The sequence below is a fragment of the Somniosus microcephalus genome, unplaced genomic scaffold (genome assembly GCF_052327205.1).
Source record: "Somniosus microcephalus isolate GS21.2 unplaced genomic scaffold, FLI_Smic_1.0 unresolved_chr2, whole genome shotgun sequence".
NCBI classification, from domain to species: Eukaryota; Metazoa; Chordata; class Chondrichthyes; order Squaliformes; family Somniosidae; genus Somniosus; species Somniosus microcephalus.
The window spans coordinates 82,244,200-82,265,082 of NW_028225180.1; the positions used below are offsets into that span (position 1 = coordinate 82,244,200).

The following is a 20,883-nucleotide window of genomic DNA, read 5'->3' on the forward strand; positions in this document are numbered from 1 at the left end:
GCCATTGGGTTAGTGTGTAGAACAGGGAATGGGAGCCATTGGGCTAGTGTGTAGAACTGGGAATGGGAGCCATTGGGTTAGTGTGTAGAACAGGGAATGGGAGCCATTGGGTTAGTGTGTAGAACAGGGAATGGGAGCCATTGGGCTAGTGTGTAGAACTGGGAATGGGAGCCATTGGGTTAGTGTGTAGGACTGGGAATGGGAGCCATTGGGTTAGTGTGTAGAACAGGGAATGGGAGCCATTGGGTTAGTGTGTAGAACAGGGAATGGGAGTCATTGGGTTACTGTGTAGAACTGGGAATGGGAGCCATTAGGTTAGTGTGTCGAACTGGGAATGGGAGCCATTGGGTTAGTGTGCAGAACTGGGAATGGGAGTCATTGGGTTAGTGTGTAGAACTGGGAATGGGAGCCATTGGGTTAGTGTGTAGAACTGGGAATGGGAGCCATTGGGTTAGTGTGTAGAACTGGGAATGGGAGCCATTGGGTTAGTGTGTAGAACTGGGAATGGGAGCCATTGGGTTAGTGTGTGGAACTGGGAATGGGAGCCATTGGGTTAGTGTGTAGAACAAGGAATGGGAGCCATTGGGTTCGTGTGTAGAACTGGGAATGGGAGTCATTGGGTTAGTGTGTAGAACTGGGAATGGGAGCCATTGGGTTAGTGTGTAGAACTGGGAATGGGAGCCATTGGGTTAGTGTGTAGAACTGGGAATGGGAGTCATTGGGTTAGTGTGTAGAACTGGGAATGGGAGTCATTGGGTTAGTGTGTAGAACTGGGAATGGGAGCCATTGGGTTAGTGTGTAGAACTGGGAATGGGAGCCATTGGGTTAGTGTGTAGAACTGGGAATGGGAGCCATTGGGTTAGTGTGTAGAACTGGGAATGGGAGCCATTGGGTTAGTGTGTAGAACTGGGAATGGGAGCCATTGGGTTAGTGTGTAGAACTGGGAATGGGAGCCATTGGGTTAGTGTGTAGAACAAGGAATGGGAGCCATTGGGTTAATGTGTAGAACTGGGAATGGGAGCCATTGGGTTAGTGTGCAGAACAAGGAATGGCAGCCATTGGGTTAGTGTGTAGAACAAGGAATGGGAGTCATTGGGTTATTGTGTAGAACTGGGAATGGGAGCCATTGGGTTAGTGTGTAGAACTGGGAATGGGAGCCATTGGGTTAGTGTGTAGAACTGGGAATGGGAGCCATTGGGTTAGTGTGTAGAACTGGGAATGGGAGTCATTGGGTTAGTGTGTAGAACAAGGAATGGGAGCCATTGGGTTAGTGTGTAGAACTGGGAATGGGAGCCATTGGGTTAGTGTGTAGAACTGGGAATGGGAGTCATTGGGTTAGTGTGTAGAACTGGGAATGGGAGCCATTGGGTTAGTGTGTAGAACTGGGAATGGGAACCATTGGGCTAGTGTGTAGAACTGGGAATGGGAGCCATTGGGTTAATGTGTAGAACTGGGAATGGGAGCCATTGGGTTAGTGTGTAGAACTGGGAATGGGAGTCATTGGGTTAGTGTGTAGAACAAGGAATGGGAGCCATTGGGTTAGTGTGTAGAACGGGGAATGGGAGCCATTGGGTTAGTGTGTAGAACTGGGAATGGGAGTCATTGGGTTAGTGTGCAGAACTGGGAATGGGAGCCATTGGGTTAGTGCGTAGAACTGGGAATGGGAGTCATTGGGTTAGTGTGTAGAACAAAGAATGGGAGCCATTGGGTTAGTGTGTAGAACTGGGAATGGGAGCCATTGGGTTAGTGTGTAGAACTGGGAATGGGAGTCATTGGGTTAGTGTGTGGAACAAAGAATGGGAGCCATTGGGTTAGTGTGTAGAACTGGGAATGGGAGCCATTGGGTTAGTGTGTAGAACTGGGAATGGGAGTCATTGGGTTAGTGTGTAGAACTGGGAATGGGAGCCATTGGGTTAGTGTGTAGAACTGGGAATGGGAGCCATTCGGTTAGTGTGTAGAACTGGGAATGGGAGCCATTGGGTTCGTGTGTAGAACTGGGAATGGGAACCATTGGGCTGGTGTGTAGAACTGGGAATGGGAGCCATTGGGTTAGTGTGTAGAACTGGGAATGGGAGTCATTGGGTTAGTGTGTAGAACTGGGAATGGGAGCCATTGGGTTAGTGTGTAGAACTGGGAATGGGAGGCATTGGGTTAGTGTGTAGAACTGGGAATGGGAGCCATTGGGTTAGTGTGTAGAACTGGGAATGGGAACCATTGGGTTAGTGTGTAGAACTGGGAATGGGAACCATTGGGTTAGTGTGTAGAACTGGGAATGGGAACCATTGGGTTAGTGTGTAGAACTGGGAATGGGAGCCATTGGGTTAGTGTGTAGAACTGGGAATGGGAGCCATTGGGTTAGTGTGTAGAACTGGGAATGGGAGCCATTGGGTTCGTGTGTAGAACAAGGAATGGGAGCCATTGGGTTAGTGTGTAGAACTGGGAATGGGAGTCATTGGGTTGGTGTGTAGAACTGGGAATGGGAGTCATTGGGTTAGTGTGTAGAACAGGGAATGGGAGCCATTGGGTTAGTGTGTAGAACTGGGAATGGGAGTCATTGGGTTAGTGTGTAGAACTGGGAATGGGAGCCATTGGGTTAGTGTGTAGAACTGGGAATGGGAGTCATTGGGTTAGTGTGTCGAACTGGGAATGGGAGTCATTGGGTTAGTGTGTAGAACTGGGAATGGGAGCCATTGGGTTAGTGTGTAGAACTGGGAATGGGAGCCATTGGGTTTGTGTGTAGAACTGGGAATGGGAGTCATTGGGTTAGTGTGTAGAACTGGGAATGGGAGCCATAGATTCATAGAGACTTACGGCACAGGAGGAGGCCATTCGGCCCGCCGTGGCTGATTGAAAGAGCGGTCGCGCTCAGTCCCACCCCCCCGCCATCTGTCCGTAACCCTGTGAGCTCCTCATCCTCGAGAACCCGTCCAACTCCCTGTGAAAATTATTGATGGGACCAGCTTCCACCAGCTTTTCAGGTGGAGCGTTCCCGACCCCACAACTCTCCGAGTGAAAAACATTTCTCCTCATAAGATGAGAGCTCACGGAGTTGGGGGTAATATATTAGCCTGTTTAGAGAATTGGCTAACTAACAGAAAACAGGGAGTCTGGATAAATGGATCATTATCTGGATGGCAAACGGTAACTAGCGGGGTGCCACAGGGATCGGTGCTGGGGCCTCAACTATTTGCAATCTACATTAATGACTTGGATGAAGGGACCGAGTGTAATGTAGCCGAGTTTGCGGATGATACAAAGACGGGTGGGACAGCAAGTTGTGCAGAGGACTCAAATAATCTGCAAAGGGATATAGACAGGCTAAGTGAGTGGGCAAACATTTGGCAGATGGAATATAATGTGGGAAAGAGCGAGGTTATCCACTTTGGCAGGAAAAATAAAAAAGCAAATTATTATTTAAATGGAGGGAGACTACAAAATGCTACAGTTCAGAGGGACCTGGGGGTCCTTGTGCATGAAACACAAAAAGTTAGCATGCAGGTACAGCAAGTAATCAAAAAGGCAAATGGAGTGTTGGCCTTTATTGCAAGGGGGTTGGAGTATAAAAGCAGGGAAGACCTGCTACAACTGTACAGGGTGTTGGTGAGACCACACCTTGAGTACAGCGTACAGTTTTGGTCTCCTTATTTAAGGAACGATATACTTGCATTGGAGGCAGTTCAGAGACGATTCACTCGGTTAATTCCAGAGATGAGGGGGTTGACTTATGAAGAAAGGTTGAGCCTATACTCATTGGAATTTAGAAGAATGAGAGGTGATCTTATCGAAACATATAAGATACTGAGGGGGCTCGACAAGGTAGATGCAGAGAGGATGTTTCCCCTCGTGGGGAAATCTAGAGCTCGGGGGGCACAGTTTCAGAATAAAGGGTCGCCCTTTTAGAACTGAGATGGGGAGGAATTTCTTCCCTCAGAGGGTCGTAAATCTGTGGAATTCTCTGCCCCAGAGAGCCATGGAGGCTGGGTCATTAAGGTGGAGATAGACAGATTTTTGCAAGATAAGGGAGTGAAGGGTTATGGGGAGCGGGCAGGGAAGTGTCTTTGAGCCCAAGATCAGCCATGATCTTATTGAATGGCGGAGCAGGCTCGAGGGGCCGAGTGGCCGATTCCTGCTTCTATTTCTTATGTTCGTATATTCATCTCCCCTCGAGATCTTCTTCCAATGATTTTGAATCTGTGACTTCTAGCCATTGGGATAGAGTGTGTAGAAAACGGATTGGGAGCCTCCCTATCCACTCTATCTAAGCCCCTCATCATGTTATACACTGCGGGCTGGATTTTGATTGAGGAGGCGTGTAGGAGGCAGGACTACAACTTTCGGGGTTGTAGTCCCGCCTCCATTGAGTTGTGGCCAACCTATGTGATTTTCACTTGATTGACCTTGTTGAGCCCACCCAGCGGGCTCAGCAGGCCAATTAAGGGCCACCCGGCAACAGGTGACGTCACAGATTGACATTTCATCTGTCAAGAGCTTTTGACAGATGAAATATCAGCATTTGACAACTCTTTGAAGCTGTCAAACACTGACAATCTGTACACTAAGTTAATTCCTTCCTCTCAGGATGATTTAGAGATCTCTCCAGAACAGAAAGCAGAATGCTGCAACTTTTGACAGCTCGCGGCCATTCTGCTTTCTGTGCCGGTGAGATGAGGGACTCCCGAGACCTGAAGGAAGGAAGGCTGTAAAGGTAAGTAAAACTTCTTTAAACACTTTTCACACACCAAACACACTTACCTCTTCACTCATGCACCCATCACTCAGCTGAACACCGGACATCTCGAACCCTTCAGTCCGACGGTCCGCCTCGCTAACTTGGCGTGACCTGGAGCCGTCAGGAATCCCACACTTCAGGAATAAAAATAGGGATTAGGCTAAAAAATCCTGTTAACAGGCAATTAATTGGCACGAATCCCCTTCCCGCCCCGGGGAGGCGGCTCCCAGCACAGGTCGGGTATCCGCCTCCTTTGAAACTGGTTGGGGGTGGGATGGGTTCGTGCCCCCCGATTTCGCGATTTTAACCCCCCACACGCCTCCCATCCCGCCTCCACGGCCCAATGAAAATCCTGCCCATAATGTTCCTCCTGAGCACGCAACACTCGCCACATATCATGTCTCAAATTACTCATATATTCTATCTCAAGATGTTCTTGACTGAAATCCTTGTGTCTTCACTGTTGGGTGTTATTCTGTATCACCAGCCTATGTAAGTACTTCGATCCAGTATCATCCCTGGGCCTGGCCCTTCCTGACAGCAGTGCTTTGATCCCATGTCACACAGGTTCCAGATGTACAGGCAGTGGTGGTGCCTGTCGGGGGTGGAGGAATGATCTCGGGAATCGCAGTTGCCATCAAGGTAGGATTTGCGGACAAGCGCCTGTGTGTTATAGCCGTAACGGGGTGTGTGTTATATACAGAGAGTTATACCCAGTAATGGGGAGTGTGTTCTACTAGTGTCCGCTGTGGCTCAGTGGGTAGCACTCTCTCGCCTCTGAGTCAGAAGGTCGTGGGTTCAAGTCCCACTCCAGAGACTTGAGCACATAATCCAGGCTGACACTCCCAGGGCAGGACTGACCGAGCGCCGCACTGTCGGAGGGGCAGTACTGAGGGAGCGCCGCACTGTCGGAGGGGCAGTACTGAGGGAGCGCCGCACTGTCGGAGGGGCAGTACTGAGGGAGCGCCGCACTGTCGGAGGGGCAGTACTGAGGGAGCGCCGCACTGTCGGAGGGGCAGTACTGAGGGAGCGCCGCACTGTCGGAGGGGCGGTACTGAGGGAGCGCTGCACTGTCGGAGGGGCAGTACTGAGGGAGCGGCGCACTGTCGGAGGGGCGGTACTGAGGGAGCGGCGCACTGTCGGAGGGGCGGTACTGAGGGAGCGGCGCACTGTCGGAGGGGCAGTACTGAGGGAGGGCTGTACTGTCGGAGGGGCAGTACTGAGGGAGCGCCGCACTGTCGGAGGGGCAGTACTGAGGGAGGGCTGTACTGTCGGAGGGGCAGTACTGAGGGAACGCCGCACTGTCGGATTGGCAGTACTGAGGGAGCGCCGCACTGTCGGGGCTGCACTGAGGGAGCGCAGCACTGTCAGAGGGGCAGTACTGAGGGAGCGCCGCACTGTCGGAGTGGCAGTACTGAGGGAACGCCGCACTGTCAGGCGGCTGTACTGAGGGAGCGCAGCACTGTCGGAGGGGGCAGTACTGAGGGAGCGCTGCACCGTTGGAGGGGCAGTACTGAGGGAGCGCTGCACTGTCGGAGGGGCAGTACTGAGGGAGCGCCGCACTGTCGGAGGGTCAGTACTGAGGGAGCGCGAACTGTAGGATGGGCGGTACTGAGGGAGCGCCGCACTGTCAGAAGTGCCGTCTTTCAGATGAGACGTTAAACCGAGGCCCTGCCTGCTCCCTCACAGGTGGACGTAAAAGATCCCGCGGCCACTATTTCGAAGAAGAACAAGGGTGTCCTGGGGCCAATATCTATCCCTCGTTCAACATAACAAAAACAGATGATCCGGTCATTATCACATCGCTGTTTGTGGGAGCTTGCTGTGTGCAAATTGGCTGCCGCGTTGCCTACATTACAACAGTGACCACACTTCAGAAAAGTACTTCATTGGCTACAAAGCGCTTTGGGACATCCGGTGGTCCACAGTGTTATATATGGTAGATGCTCTTGTATGACCTGCTCGCACCGTGTTGCCTGGCCTGGTGTTAACGTCACGCTCACACGCCCTCTCCCCTTCACCCCCCCCCCCCTGCTGTCCACCACAGGCACAGCACCCGCAGGTCAAAATCTACGCGGCGGAACCAGAGAACGCAGATGACTGTTACCGGTCGAAGCAGAGCGGGCGGCTGACCGCCAACGCGCACCCTCCCCTGACACTGGCTGATGCGGTGAAGACCAGTATCGGAGCCAACACCTGGCCCATCATCAGGGACCTGGTGGACGACGTGTTCACTGTCAGCGAGGAGGAGATTCAGGTACGGTAGATGGGCCTTTGGTGAGATCACACCTGGAGAACTGTGCACAGTTTTGTTCTCCTTATCCGAGGAAGGACATACATGCCTTAGAGGCGGTGCAACAAAGGTTCACGTGATTGATCCCTGGGATGAGGGGGGTTGTCTTATGAGGAGAGATTGTGTAGATTGGGCCGATACTCTCTGGAGTTTAGAAGAATGAGAGGTGATCTCATTGAAACATATAAAATTCTGAGGGGGATTGACAGGGTAGATGCAGGGAGAATGTTTCCCCTGGCTGGGGAGTCTAGAACCGGGGGGCACAGTCTCAGGATAAGGGGTCGGCCATTTAGGACTGAGATGAGGAGGAATTTCTTCACTCAGAGGGCGGTGAATCTTTGGAATTCTCTACCCCAGAGGGCTGTGGAGGCTCAGTCGTTGAGTATATTCAAGGCTGAGAGCGATAGATTTTTGGACTCTAGGGGAATCAAGGGATATGGGGATTGGGCGGGAACGAGGAGTTGAGGTTGAAGATCAGCCATGATCTTATTGAATGGTGGAGCAGGCTCGAGGGGCCGTATAGCCGACTCCTGCTCCTATTATGTATTTAATTTCTGCCCCCCCCCCACCCACCCCGGCTCCGTGGGTCTCTCTTGAATTGCAGCCGTTGATTAGTTGCAGGTTTTGCCCCCCAGTTCCGGGGTACAGGCTCCACAGGGACTGGCTGCCCTCCCGTACCCCACCGGATTGCACATGTTTTTGGACGGTGAATATCAGTGTGGTATTCGTAAATGGGGACAGGGGACGTCCTCAGTCGTTATGCAGGAGTCGCTGGATGCACATCGGGCAGCTTGGCGGATTATGTTTTCCCCAGGGCACTGAGGCCAACTGTCCCGTTTCTCCCCCCCTCATCCCCCCCCTCCCACCGCCTGAGATCAGCTGACTCTGCATAGGCGTCAGTCCTAACTCGGGCCATCAAGAGAACTAAGACGGAGGTTTCAATCGTGTCGGCCGTGGCTCAGTGGGTATCTCTCTCTCTCGCCTCCGAGTCAGAACGTCGTTGGTTCAAGTCCCACTCCAGAGACTTGAGCCCATAATCCCGGCCGACACTCCCGGTGCCAGTACTGAGGGAGCGCCGCACTGTCGGAGGGGCAGTACCGAGGGAGCGCCGCACTGTCAGAGGGGCAGTACTGAGGGAGCGCCACACTGTCGGAGGGGCCGTCTTTCAGATGAGACATTAAACCGAGGCCCGTTCGCGCTCTCAGGTGGACGTAAAAGATCCCACGGGCACTATTGGAAGAAGAGCAGGGGGAGTTCTCCCCGGTGTCCTGGGGCCAATATTTATCCCTCAACCAACATCACTAAAAACAGATGATCAGGTCATTATGACATTGCTGTTTGTGGGAGCTTGCTGTGCGCAAAATGGCTGCCAGGTTTCCTACATTACAACAGTGACCACAGTCCATTGGCTGTAGAGCGCCTCGGGACGTCCTGAGCTGGTAAAGGCACGGTATAAATGGGCGTCTTTATCTTCCGCAGCAAGCCACGCGGCTGATCTGGGAGCGGGCGAAGCTGGTGATCGAGCCCACCACCGGGCTGGGCGTGGCGGCGGTCCTCTCCCGCCGGTTCCAAGATCTCCCCGGCAGCCTCCGCAACGTCTGCGTGGTGCTGTGCGGAGGGAACGTGGACCTAGATTCCCTCGAGTGGCTTCACGGAGCCAAGGCCGCTGGCGAGCAAGTCGGTTTTTGAACCTCTCTGGGTGAAGCTACGGCTGGACAGAGGTCGCGGCAACGAGTCGTGCTCGCAAGCAGCGTCCCGCGCAGTGCCGGGCGCCGTCATAAGATTTACACAACGTGCCGTGGGGCGGTGGGTGGGGGGGGGTGCGGTGGAGAGAGACAGCGAGCAGGAAATTGAGGGGGAAATTAAGGGGAGAATCAACGCCCGGGTCAAAGAGAGAGGCTAGAAGTTATGTTGGATTGAAGGCGAAGGGTATACAAGGCAGCGCTCTGGGGAGGCATTGGGGGGGAGCAGCAAGTGGAAGGTGAGCCCTTGATGAGGGGCCTATCGGCAGTAATTCACGGTCGGAAGAGCAAAGGTTTGAGGCCGAGATACATGAAAGGGCCGTACATTCCCAGGGAACGACCGCTTCTCACAGTAGTTTGGCTTTGAGACTGTTTGTGTTCTTATGATATGCCATATACCCCTTAACATGGTAGAGTGTCCATGGGCTGTGGGAGGAGATTCAATGGGTGGGCAGAGTCCGTGATAGGGGGAGAGTGTCCATGGGCTGTGGGAGGAGATTCAATGGGTGGGTAGAGTCCGTGATAGGGGAGAGTGTACATGAGCTGTGGGAGGAGATTCAATGGGTGGGTAGAGTCCATGATAGGGGAGAGTGTACATGGGCTGTGGGAGGAGATTCAATGGGTGGGTAGAGTCCGTGATAGGGTAGAGTGTACATGGGCTGTGGGGGTAGATTCAAATGGTGGGGAGAGTCTGTGACAGGGGAGAGTGTACATGGGCTGTGGGAGGAGATTCAATGGGTGGGTAGAATCTGTGATAGGGGAGAGTGCACATGGGCTGTGGGAGGAGAGTCAATGGGTGGGTAGAGTCTGTGATAGGGGAGAGTGTACATGGGCTGTGGGAGGAGATTAAATAGGTGGGTAGAGTCCGTGATAGGGGAGAGTGTACATGGGCTGTGGGAGGAGATTCAATGGGTGGGTAGAGTCCATGATAGGGGAGAGTGTCCATGGGCTGTGGGAGGAGATTCAATGGGTGGGTAGTCTGTGATAGGGGAGAGTGTACATGGGCTGTGGGAGGATATTCAATGGGTGGGTAGAGTCTGTGATAGGGGAGAGTGTCCATGGGCTGTAGGAGGAGATTCAATGGGTGGGTAGAGTCTGTGATAGGGGAGAGTGCCCATGGGCTGTGGGAGGAGATTCAATGGGTGGGTAGAGTCTGTGATACGGGAGAGTGTACACGGGCTGTGGGTGGAGATTCAATGGGTGGGTAGAGTCTGTGATAGGGGAGAGTGTCCATGGGCTGTGGGAGGAGATTCAATGGGTGGGTAGAGTTTGTGATAGGGGAGAGTGTACATGGGCTGTGGGAGGAGATTCAATGGGTGGGTAGAGTCCGTGATAGGGGAGAGTGTCCATGGGCTGTGGGAGGAGATTCAATGGGTGGGTAGAGTCCGTGATAGGGGAGAGTGTCCATGGGCTGTGGGAGGAGATTCAATGGGTGGGTAGAGTCCATGATAGGGCAGAGTGTCCATGGGCTGTGGGAGGAGATTCAGTGGGTGGGTAGAGTCTGTGATAGGGGAGAGTGTCCATGGGCTGTGGGAGGAGATTCAATGGGTGGGGAGAGTCTGTGATAGGGGAGAGTGTCCATGGGCAGTGGGAGGAGATTCAATGGGTGGGTAGAGTCTGTGATAGGGGAGAGTGTCCATGGGCTGTGGGAGGAGATTCAATGGGTGGGGAGAGTCTGTGATAGGGGAGAGTGTCCATGGGCAGTGGGAGGAGATTCAATGGGTGGGTAGAGTCTGTGATAGGGGAGAGTGTACATGGGCTGTGGGAGGAGATTCAATGGGTAGGTAGAGTCCGTGATAGGGGAAAGTGTCCATGGGCTGTGGGAGGAGATTCAGTGGGTGGGTAGAGTCCATGATAGGGGAGAGTGTACATGGGCTGTGGGAGGAGATTCAATGGGTGGGTAGTCTGTGATAGGGGAGAGTGTCCATGGGCTGTGGGAGGATATTCAATGGGTGGGTAGAGTCTGTGATAGGGGAGAGTGTCCATGGGCTGTCGGAGGAGATTCAATGGGTGGGTAGAGTCTGTGATAGGGGAGAGTGCCCATGGGCTGTGGGAGGAGATTCAATGGGTTGGTAGAGTCTGTGATACGGGAGAGTGTACACGGGCTGTGGGTGGAGATTCAATGGGTGGGTAGAGTCTGTGATAGGGGAGAGTGTCCATGGGCTGTGGGAGGAGATTCAATGGGTGGGTAGAGTTTGTGATAGGGGAGAGTGTACATGGGCTGTGGGAGGAGATTCAATGGGTGGGTAGAGTCCGTGATAGGGGAGAGTGGACATGGGCTGTGGGTGGAGATTCAATGGGTGGGTAGAGTCTGTGATAGGGGAGAGTGTACATGGGCTGTGGGAGGAGATTCAATGGGTGGGGAGAGTCTGTGATAGGGGAGAGTGTCCATGGGCTGTGGGAGGAGATTCAATGGGTGGGTAGAGTCTGTGATAGGGGAGAGTGTACATGGGCTGTGGGAGGAGATTCAATGGGTAGGTAGAGTCCGTGATAGGGGAAAGTGTCCATGGGCTGTGGGAGGAGATTCAATGGGTAGGTAGAGTCTGTGATAGGGGAGAGTGTCCATGGGCTGTGGGAGGAGATTCAGTGGGTGGGTAGAGTCTGTGATAAGGGAGAGTGTCCATGGGCTGTGGGAGGAGATTCAATGGGTGGGTAGAGTCTGTGATAGGGGAGAGTGTCCATGGGCTGTGGGAGGAGATTCAATGGGTGGGTAGAGTCTGTGATAGGGGAGAGTGTCCATGGGCTGTGGGAGGAGATTCAATGGGTGGATAGAGTCCATGATAGGGGAGAGTGTAGATGGGCTGTGGGAGGAGAATCAATGGGTGGGGAGAGTCCATGATAGGGGAGAGTGTAAATGGGCTGTGGGAGGAGATTCAATGGGTGGGTGGAGTCCGTGATAGGGGAGAGTGTACATGAGCTGTGGGAGGAGATTCAATGGGTGGGTAGAGTCCATGATAGGGGAGAGTGTACATGGGCTGTGGGAGGAGATTCAATGGGTGGGTAGAGTCTGTGATACGGGAGAGTGTACACGGGCTGTGGGTGGAGATTCAATGGGTGGGTAGAGTCTGTGATAGGGGAGAGTGTCCATGGGCTGTGGGAGGAGATTCAATGGGTGGGTAGAGTTTGTGATAGGGGAGAGTGTACATGGGCTGTGGGAGGAGATTCAATGGGTGGGTAGAGTCCGTGATAGGGGAGAGTGTCCATGGGCTGTGGGAGGAGATTCAATGGGTGGGTAGAGTCCGTGATAGGGGAGAGTGTCCATGGGCTGTGGGAGGAGATTCAATGGGTGGGTAGAGTCCATGATAGGGCAGAGTGTCCATGGGCTGTGGGAGGAGATTCAGTGGGTGGGTAGAGTCTGTGATAGGGGAGAGTGTCCATGGGCTGTGGGAGGAGATTCAATGGGTGGGGAGAGTCTGTGATAGGGGAGAGTGTCCATGGGCAGTGGGAGGAGATTCAATGGGTGGGTAGAGTCTGTGATAGGGGAGAGTGTCCATGGGCTGTGGGAGGAGATTCAATGGGTGGGGAGAGTCTGTGATAGGGGAGAGTGTCCATGGGCAGTGGGAGGAGATTCAATGGGTGGGTAGAGTCTGTGATAGGGGAGAGTGTACATGGGCTGTGGGAGGAGATTCAATGGGTAGGTAGAGTCCGTGATAGGGGAAAGTGTCCATGGGCTGTGGGAGGAGATTCAGTGGGTGGGTAGAGTCCATGATAGGGGAGAGTGTACATGGGCTGTGGGAGGAGATTCAATGGGTGGGTAGTCTGTGATAGGGGAGAGTGTCCATGGGCTGTGGGAGGATATTCAATGGGTGGGTAGAGTCTGTGATAGGGGAGAGTGTCCATGGGCTGTCGGAGGAGATTCAATGGGTGGGTAGAGTCTGTGATAGGGGAGAGTGCCCATGGGCTGTGGGAGGAGATTCAATGGGTTGGTAGAGTCTGTGATACGGGAGAGTGTACACGGGCTGTGGGTGGAGATTCAATGGGTGGGTAGAGTCTGTGATAGGGGAGAGTGTCCATGGGCTGTGGGAGGAGATTCAATGGGTGGGTAGAGTTTGTGATAGGGGAGAGTGTACATGGGCTGTGGGAGGAGATTCAATGGGTGGGTAGAGTCCGTGATAGGGGAGAGTGGACATGGGCTGTGGGTGGAGATTCAATGGGTGGGTAGAGTCTGTGATAGGGGAGAGTGTACATGGGCTGTGGGAGGAGATTCAATGGGTGGGGAGAGTCTGTGATAGGGGAGAGTGTCCATGGGCTGTGGGAGGAGATTCAATGGGTGGGTAGAGTCTGTGATAGGGGAGAGTGTACATGGGCTGTGGGAGGAGATTCAATGGGTAGGTAGAGTCCGTGATAGGGGAAAGTGTCCATGGGCTGTGGGAGGAGATTCAATGGGTAGGTAGAGTCTGTGATAGGGGAGAGTGTCCATGGGCTGTGGGAGGAGATTCAGTGGGTGGGTAGAGTCTGTGATAAGGGAGAGTGTCCATGGGCTGTGGGAGGAGATTCAATGGGTGGGTAGAGTCTGTGATAGGGGAGAGTGTCCATGGGCTGTGGGAGGAGATTCAATGGGTGGGTAGAGTCTGTGATAGGGGAGAGTGTCCATGGGCTGTGGGAGGAGATTCAATGGGTGGATAGAGTCCATGATAGGGGAGAGTGTAGATGGGCTGTGGGAGGAGAATCAATGGGTGGGGAGAGTCCATGATAGGGGAGAGTGTAAATGGGCTGTGGGAGGAGATTCAATGGGTGGGTGGAGTCCGTGATAGGGGAGAGTGTACATGAGCTGTGGGAGGAGATTCAATGGGTGGGTAGAGTCCATGATAGGGGAGAGTGTACATGGGCTGTGGGAGGAGATTCAATGGGTGGGTAGAGTCCATGATAGGGGAGAGTGTACATGGGCTGTGGGAGGAGATACAATGGGTGGGTAGAGTCCGTGATAGGGGAGAGTGTCCATGGGCCGTGGGAGGAGATTCAGTGGGTGGGTAGAGTCCATGATAGGGGAGAGTGTACATGGGCTGTGGGAGGAGATTCAATGGGTGGGTAGTCTGTGATAGGGGAGAGTGTCCATGGGCTGTGGGAGGATATTCAATGGGTGGGTCGAGTCTGTGATAGGGGAGAGTGTCCATGGGCTGTGGGAGGAGATTCAATGGGTGGGTAGAGTCTGTGATAGGGGAGAGTGCACATGGGCTGTGGGAGGAGATTCAATGGGTGGGTAGAGTCTGTGATACGGGAGAGTGTTCACGGGCTGTGGGAGGAGATTCAATGGGTGGGTAGAGTCTGTGATAGGGGAGAGTGTACATGGGCTGTGGGAGGAGATTCAATGGGTGGGGAGAGTCCATGATAGGGGAGAGTGTACATGGGCTGTGGGAGGAGATACAATGGGTGGGTAGAGTCCGTGATAGGGGAGAGTGTACATGAGCTGTGGGAGGAGATTCAATGGGTGGGTAGAGTCCATGATAGGGGAGAGTGTACATGGGCTGTGGGAGGAGATTCAATGGGTGGGTAGAGTCCATGATAGGGGAGAGTGTACATGGGCTGTGGGAGGAGATACAATGGGTGGGTAGAGTCCGTGATAGGGGAGAGTGTCCATGGGCCGTGGGAGGAGATTCAGTGGGTGGGTAGAGTCCATGATAGGGGAGAGTGTACATGGGCTGTGGGAGGAGATTCAATGGGTGGGTAGTCTGTGATAGGGGAGAGTGTCCATGGGCTGTGGGAGGATATTCAATGGGTGGGTCGAGTCTGTGATAGGGGAGAGTGTCCATGGGCTGTGGGAGGAGATTCAATGGGTGGGTAGAGTCTGTGATAGGGGAGAGTGCCCATGGGCTGTGGGAGGAGATTCAATGGGTTGGTAGAGTCTGTGATACGGGAGAGTGTACACGGGCTGTGGGTGGAGATTCAATGGGTGGGTAGAGTCTGTGATAGGGGAGAGTGTCCATGGGCTGTGGGAGGAGATTCAATGGGTGGGTAGAGTTTGTGATAGGGGAGAGTGTACATGGGCTGTGGGAGGAGATTCAATGGGTGGGTAGAGTCCGTGATAGGGGAGAGTGGACATGGGCTGTGGGTGGAGATTCAATGGGTGGGTAGAGTCTGTGATAGGGGAGAGTGTACATGGGCTGTGGGAGGAGATTCAATGGGTGGGTAGAGTCTGTGAGAGGGGAGAGTGTACATGGGCTGTGGGAGGAGATTCAATGGGTGGGTAGAGTCTGTGATAGGGGAGAGTGTCCATGGGCTGTGGGAGGAGATTCAATGGGTGGGGAGAGTCTGTGATAGGGGAGAGTGTCCATGGGCAGTGGGAGGAGATTCAATGGGTGGGTAGAGTCTGTGATAGGGGAGAGTGTACATGGGCTGTGGGAGGAGATTCAATGGGTAGGTAGAGTCCGTGATAGGGGAAAGTGTCCATGGGCTGTGGGAGGAGATTCAGTGGGTGGGTAGAGTCCATGATAGGGGAGAGTGTACATGGGCTGTGGGAGGAGATTCAATGGGTGGGTAGTCTGTGATAGGGGAGAGTGTCCATGGGCTGTGGGAGGATATTCAATGGGTGGGTAGAGTCTGTGATAGGGGAGAGTGTCCATGGGCTGTCGGAGGAGATTCAATGGGTGGGTAGAGTCTGTGATAGGGGAGAGTGCCCATGGGCTGTGGGAGGAGATTCAATGGGTTGGTAGAGTCTGTGATACGGGAGAGTGTACACGGGCTGTGGGTGGAGATTCAATGGGTGGGTAGAGTCTGTGATAGGGGAGAGTGTCCATGGGCTGTGGGAGGAGATTCAATGGGTGGGTAGAGTTTGTGATAGGGGAGAGTGTACATGGGCTGTGGGAGGAGATTCAATGGGTGGGTAGAGTCCGTGATAGGGGAGAGTGGACATGGGCTGTGGGTGGAGATTCAATGGGTGGGTAGAGTCTGTGATAGGGGAGAGTGTACATGGGCTGTGGGAGGAGATTCAATGGGTGGGGAGAGTCTGTGATAGGGGAGAGTGTCCATGGGCTGTGGGAGGAGATTCAATGGGTGGGTAGAGTCTGTGATAGGGGAGAGTGTACATGGGCTGTGGGAGGAGATTCAATGGGTAGGTAGAGTCCGTGATAGGGGAAAGTGTCCATGGGCTGTGGGAGGAGATTCAATGGGTAGGTAGAGTCTGTGATAGGGGAGAGTGTCCATGGGCTGTGGGAGGAGATTCAGTGGGTGGGTAGAGTCTGTGATAAGGGAGAGTGTCCATGGGCTGTGGGAGGAGATTCAATGGGTGGGTAGAGTCTGTGATAGGGGAGAGTGTCCATGGGCTGTGGGAGGAGATTCAATGGGTGGGTAGAGTCTGTGATAGGGGAGAGTGTCCATGGGCTGTGGGAGGAGATTCAATGGGTGGATAGAGTCCATGATAGGGGAGAGTGTAGATGGGCTGTGGGAGGAGAATCAATGGGTGGGGAGAGTCCATGATAGGGGAGAGTGTAAATGGGCTGTGGGAGGAGATTCAATGGGTGGGTGGAGTCCGTGATAGGGGAGAGTGTACATGGGCCGTGGGAGGAGATTCAGTGGGTGGGTAGAGTCCATGATAGGGGAGAGTGTACATGGGCTGTGGGAGGAGATTCAATGGGTGGGTAGTCTGTGATAGGGGAGAGTGTCCATGGGCTGTGGGAGGATATTCAATGGGTGGGTCGAGTCTGTGATAGGGGAGAGTGTCCATGGGCTGTGGGAGGAGATTCAATGGGTGGGTAGAGTCTGTGATAGGGGAGAGTGCACATGGGCTGTGGGAGGAGATTCAATGGGTGGGTAGAGTCTGTGATACGGGAGAGTGTTCACGGGCTGTGGGAGGAGATTCAATGGGTGGGTAGAGTCTGTGATAGGGGAGAGTGTACATGGGCTGTGGGAGGAGATTCAATGGGTGGGGAGAGTCCATGATAGGGGAGAGTGTACATGGGCTGTGGGAGGAGATACAATGGGTGGGTAGAGTCCGTGATAGGGGAGAGTGTAGATGGGCTGTGGGAGGAGAATCAATGGGTGGGGAGAGTCCATGATAGGGGAGAGTGTAAATGGGCTGTGGGAGGAGATTCAATGGGTGGGTGGAGTCCGTGATAGGGGAGAGTGTACATGAGCTGTGGGAGGAGATTCAATGGGTGGGTAGAGTCCATGATAGGGGAGAGTGTACATGGGCTGTGGGAGGAGATTCAATGGGTGGGTAGAGTCCATGATAGGGGAGAGTGTACATGGGCTGTGGGAGGAGATACAATGGGTGGGTAGAGTCCGTGATAGGGGAGAGTGTCCATGGGCCGTGGGAGGAGATTCAGTGGGTGGGTAGAGTCCATGATAGGGGAGAGTGTACATGGGCTGTGGGAGGAGATTCAATGGGTGGGTAGTCTGTGATAGGGGAGAGTGTCCATGGGCTGTGGGAGGATATTCAATGGGTGGGTCGAGTCTGTGATAGGGGAGAGTGTCCATGGGCTGTGGGAGGAGATTCAATGGGTGGGTAGAGTCTGTGATAGGGGAGAGTGCACATGGGCTGTGGGAGGAGATTCAATGGGTGGGTAGAGTCTGTGATACGGGAGAGTGTTCACGGGCTGTGGGAGGAGATTCAATGGGTGGGTAGAGTCTGTGATAGGGGAGAGTGTACATGGGCTGTGGGAGGAGATTCAATGGGTGGGGAGAGTCCATGATAGGGGAGAGTGTACATGGGCTGTGGGAGGAGATACAATGGGTGGGTAGAGTCCGTGATAGGGGAGAGTGTCCATGGGCCGTGGGAGGAGATTCAGTGGGTGGGTAGAGTCCATGATAGGGGAGAGTGTACATGGGCTGTGGGAGGAGATTCAATGGGTGGGTAGTCTGTGATAGGGGAGAGTGTCCATGGGCTGTGGGAGGATATTCAATGGGTGGGTCGAGTCTGTGATAGGGGAGAGTGTCCATGGGCTGTGGGAGGAGATTCAATGGGTGGGTAGAGTCTGTGATAGGGGAGAGTGCCCATGGGCTGTGGGAGGAGATTCAATGGGTTGGTAGAGTCTGTGATACGGGAGAGTGTACACGGGCTGTGGGTGGAGATTCAATGGGTGGGTAGAGTCTGTGATAGGGGAGAGTGTCCATGGGCTGTGGGAGGAGATTCAATGGGTGGGTAGAGTTTGTGATAGGGGAGAGTGTACATGGGCTGTGGGAGGAGATTCAATGGGTGGGTAGAGTCCGTGATAGGGGAGAGTGGACATGGGCTGTGGGTGGAGATTCAATGGGTGGGTAGAGTCTGTGATAGGGGAGAGTGTACATGGGCTGTGGGAGGAGATTCAATGGGTGGGTAGAGTCTGTGAGAGGGGAGAGTGTACATGGGCTGTGGGAGGAGATTCAATGGGTGGGTAGAGTCTGTGATAGGGGAGAGTGTACATGGGCTGTGGGAGGAGATTCAATGGGTGGGGAGAGTCTGTGATAGGGGAGAGTGTCCATGGGCTGTGGGAGGAGATTCAATGGGTGGGTAGAGTCTGTGATAGGGGAGAGTGTACATGGGCTGTGGGAGGAGATTCAATGGGTAGGTAGAGTCCGTGATAGGGGAAAGTGTCCATGGGCTGTGGGAGGAGATTCAATGGGTAGGTAGAGTCTGTGATAGGGGAGAGTGTCCATGGGCTGTGGGAGGAGATTCAGTGGGTGGGTAGAGTCTGTGATAAGGGAGAGTGTCCATGGGCTGTGGGAGGAGATTCAATGGGTGGGTAGAGTCTGTGATAGGGGAGAGTGTCCATGGGCTGTGGGAGGAGATTCAATGGGTGGGTGGAGTCTGTGATAGGGGAGAGTGTCCATGGGCTGTGGGAGGAGATTCAATGGGTGGATAGAGTCCATGATAGGGGAGAGTGTAGATGGGCTGTGGGAGGAGAATCAATGGGTGGGGAGAGTCCATGATAGGGGAGAGTGTAAATGGGCTGTGGGAGGAGATTCAATGGGTGGGTGGAGTCCGTGATAGGGGAGAGTGTACATGAGCTGTGGGAGGAGATTCAATGGGTGGGTAGAGTCCATGATAGGGGAGAGTGTACATGGGCTGTGGGAGGAGATACAATGGGTGGGTAGAGTCCGTGATAGGGGAGAGTGTCCATGGGCCGTGGGAGGAGATTCAGTGGGTGGGTAGAGTCCATGATAGGGGAGAGTGTACATGGGCTGTGGGAGGAGATTCAATGGGTGGGTAGTCTGTGATAGGGGAGAGTGTCCATGGGCTGTGGGAGGATATTCAATGGGTGGGTCGAGTCTGTGATAGGGGAGAGTGTCCATGGGCTGTGGGAGGAGATTCAATGGGTGGGTAGAGTCTGTGATAGGGGAGAGTGCACATGGGCTGTGGGAGGAGATTCAATGGGTGGGTAGAGTCTGTGATACGGGAGAGTGTTCACGGGCTGTGGGAGGAGATTCAATGGGTGGGTAGAGTCTGTGATAGGGGAGAGTGTACATGGGCTGTGGGAGGAGATTCAATGGGTGGGGAGAGTCCATGATAGGGGAGAGTGTACATGGGCTGTGGGAGGAGATACAATGGGTGGGTAGAGTCCGTGATAGGGGAGAGTGTCCATGGGCCGTGGGAGGAGATTCAGTGGGTGGGTAGAGTCCATGATAGGGGAGAGTGTACATGGGCTGTGGGAGGAGATTCAATGGGTGGGTAGTCTGTGATAGGGGAGAGTGTCCATGGGCTGTGGGAGGATATTCAATGGGTGGGTCGAGTCTGTGATAGGGGAGAGTGTCCATGGGCTGTGGGAGGAGATTCAATGGGTGGGTAGAGTCTGTGATAGGGGAGAGTGCACATGGGCTGTGGGAGGAGATTCAATGGGTGGGTAGAGTCTGTGATACGGGAGAGTGTTCACGGGCTGTGGGAGGAGATTCAATGGGTGGGTAGAGTCTGTGATAGGGGAGAGTGTACATGGGCTGTGGGAGGAGATTCAATGGGTGGGGAGAGTCTGTGATAGGGGAGAGTGTACATGGGCTGTGGGAGGAGATTCAATGGGTGGGTAGAGTCCGTGATAGGGGAGAGTGTCCATGGGCTGTGGGAGGAGATTCAATGGGTGGGTAGAGTTTGTGATAGGGGAGAGTGTACATGGGCTGTGGGAGGAGATTCAATGGGTGGGTAGAGTCCGTGATAGGGGAGAGTGTCCATGGGCTGTGGGAGGAGATTCAATGGGTGGGTAGAGTCCGTGATAGGGCAGAGTGTCCATGGGCTGTGGGAGGAGACTCAGTGGGTGGGTAGAGTCTGTGATAGGGGAGAGTGTACATGGGCTGTGGGAGGAGATTCAATGGGTGGGTAGAGTCTGTGAGAGGGGAGAGTGTACATGGGCTGTGGGAGGAGATTCAATGGGTGGGTAGAGTCTGTGATAGGGGAGAGTGTACATGGGCTGTGGGAGGAGATTCAATGGGTGGGGAGAGTCTGTGATAGGGGAGAGTGTCCATGGGCTGTGGGAGGAGATTCAATGGGTGGGTAGAGTCTGTGATAGGGGAGAGTGTACATGGGCTGTGGGAGGAGATTCAATGGGTGGGTAGAGTCTGTGATCGGGGAGAGTGTCCATGGGCTGTGGGAGGGGATTCAATGGGTGGGTAGAGTCCGTGATAGGGGAGAGTGTCCATGGGCTGTGGGAGGAGATTCAATGGGTGGGTAGAGTCTGTGATAGGGGAGAGTGTCCATGGGCTGTGGGAGGAGATTCAATGGGTGGGTAGAGTCTGTGATAGGGGAGAGTGTCCATGGGCTGTGGGAGGAGATTCAGTGGGTGGGTAGAGTCTGTGATAGGGGAGAGTGTCCATGGGCTGTGGGAGGAGATTCAATGGGTGGGTAGAGTCTGTGATAGGGGAGAGTGTAGATGGGCTGTGGGAGGAGATTCAATGGGTGGGTAGAGCCCCTGATAGGGGAGAGTGTAGATGGGCTGTGGGAGGAGATTCAGTGGGTGGGTAGAGTCCATGATAGGGGAGAGTGTACATGGGCTGTGGGAGGAGATTCAATGGGTGGGCAGAGTCTGTGATAGGGGAGAGTGTACATGGGCTGTGGGAGGAGATTCAATGGGTGGGTAGAGTCTGTGATACGGGAGAGTATACATGGGCTGTGGGAGGAGATACAATGGGTGGGTAGAGTCCGTGATAGGGGAGAGTGTCCATGGGCCGTGGGAGGAGATTCAGTGGGTGGGTAGAGTCCATGATAGGGGAGAGTGTACATG

At 54.0% G+C, this 20,883-nt stretch overlaps 1 protein-coding gene across 2 annotated transcripts in view; it reads left to right on the top strand.

The window, feature by feature from the left end:
- Positions 1 to 20,883, top strand: part of LOC147092918 (serine racemase-like) — a 79,947-nt gene that overhangs the window by 54,407 nt on the left and 4,657 nt on the right. The window contains exons 6-8 of one of the 2 annotated variants that reach the window (XM_085976228.1): positions 5,297 to 5,371; positions 6,777 to 6,986; positions 8,502 to 9,348. In XM_085976228.1, coding sequence (XP_085832354.1) covers positions 5,297 to 5,371; positions 6,777 to 6,986; positions 8,502 to 8,711 — 495 coding nt within the window. In that variant the 3' untranslated portion in view covers positions 8,712 to 9,348. Of the gene's footprint in view, positions 1 to 5,296; positions 5,372 to 6,776; positions 6,987 to 8,501; positions 9,349 to 20,883 lie in introns of those variants that run through there. The other variant, XM_085976229.1, reaches the window with a different exon arrangement.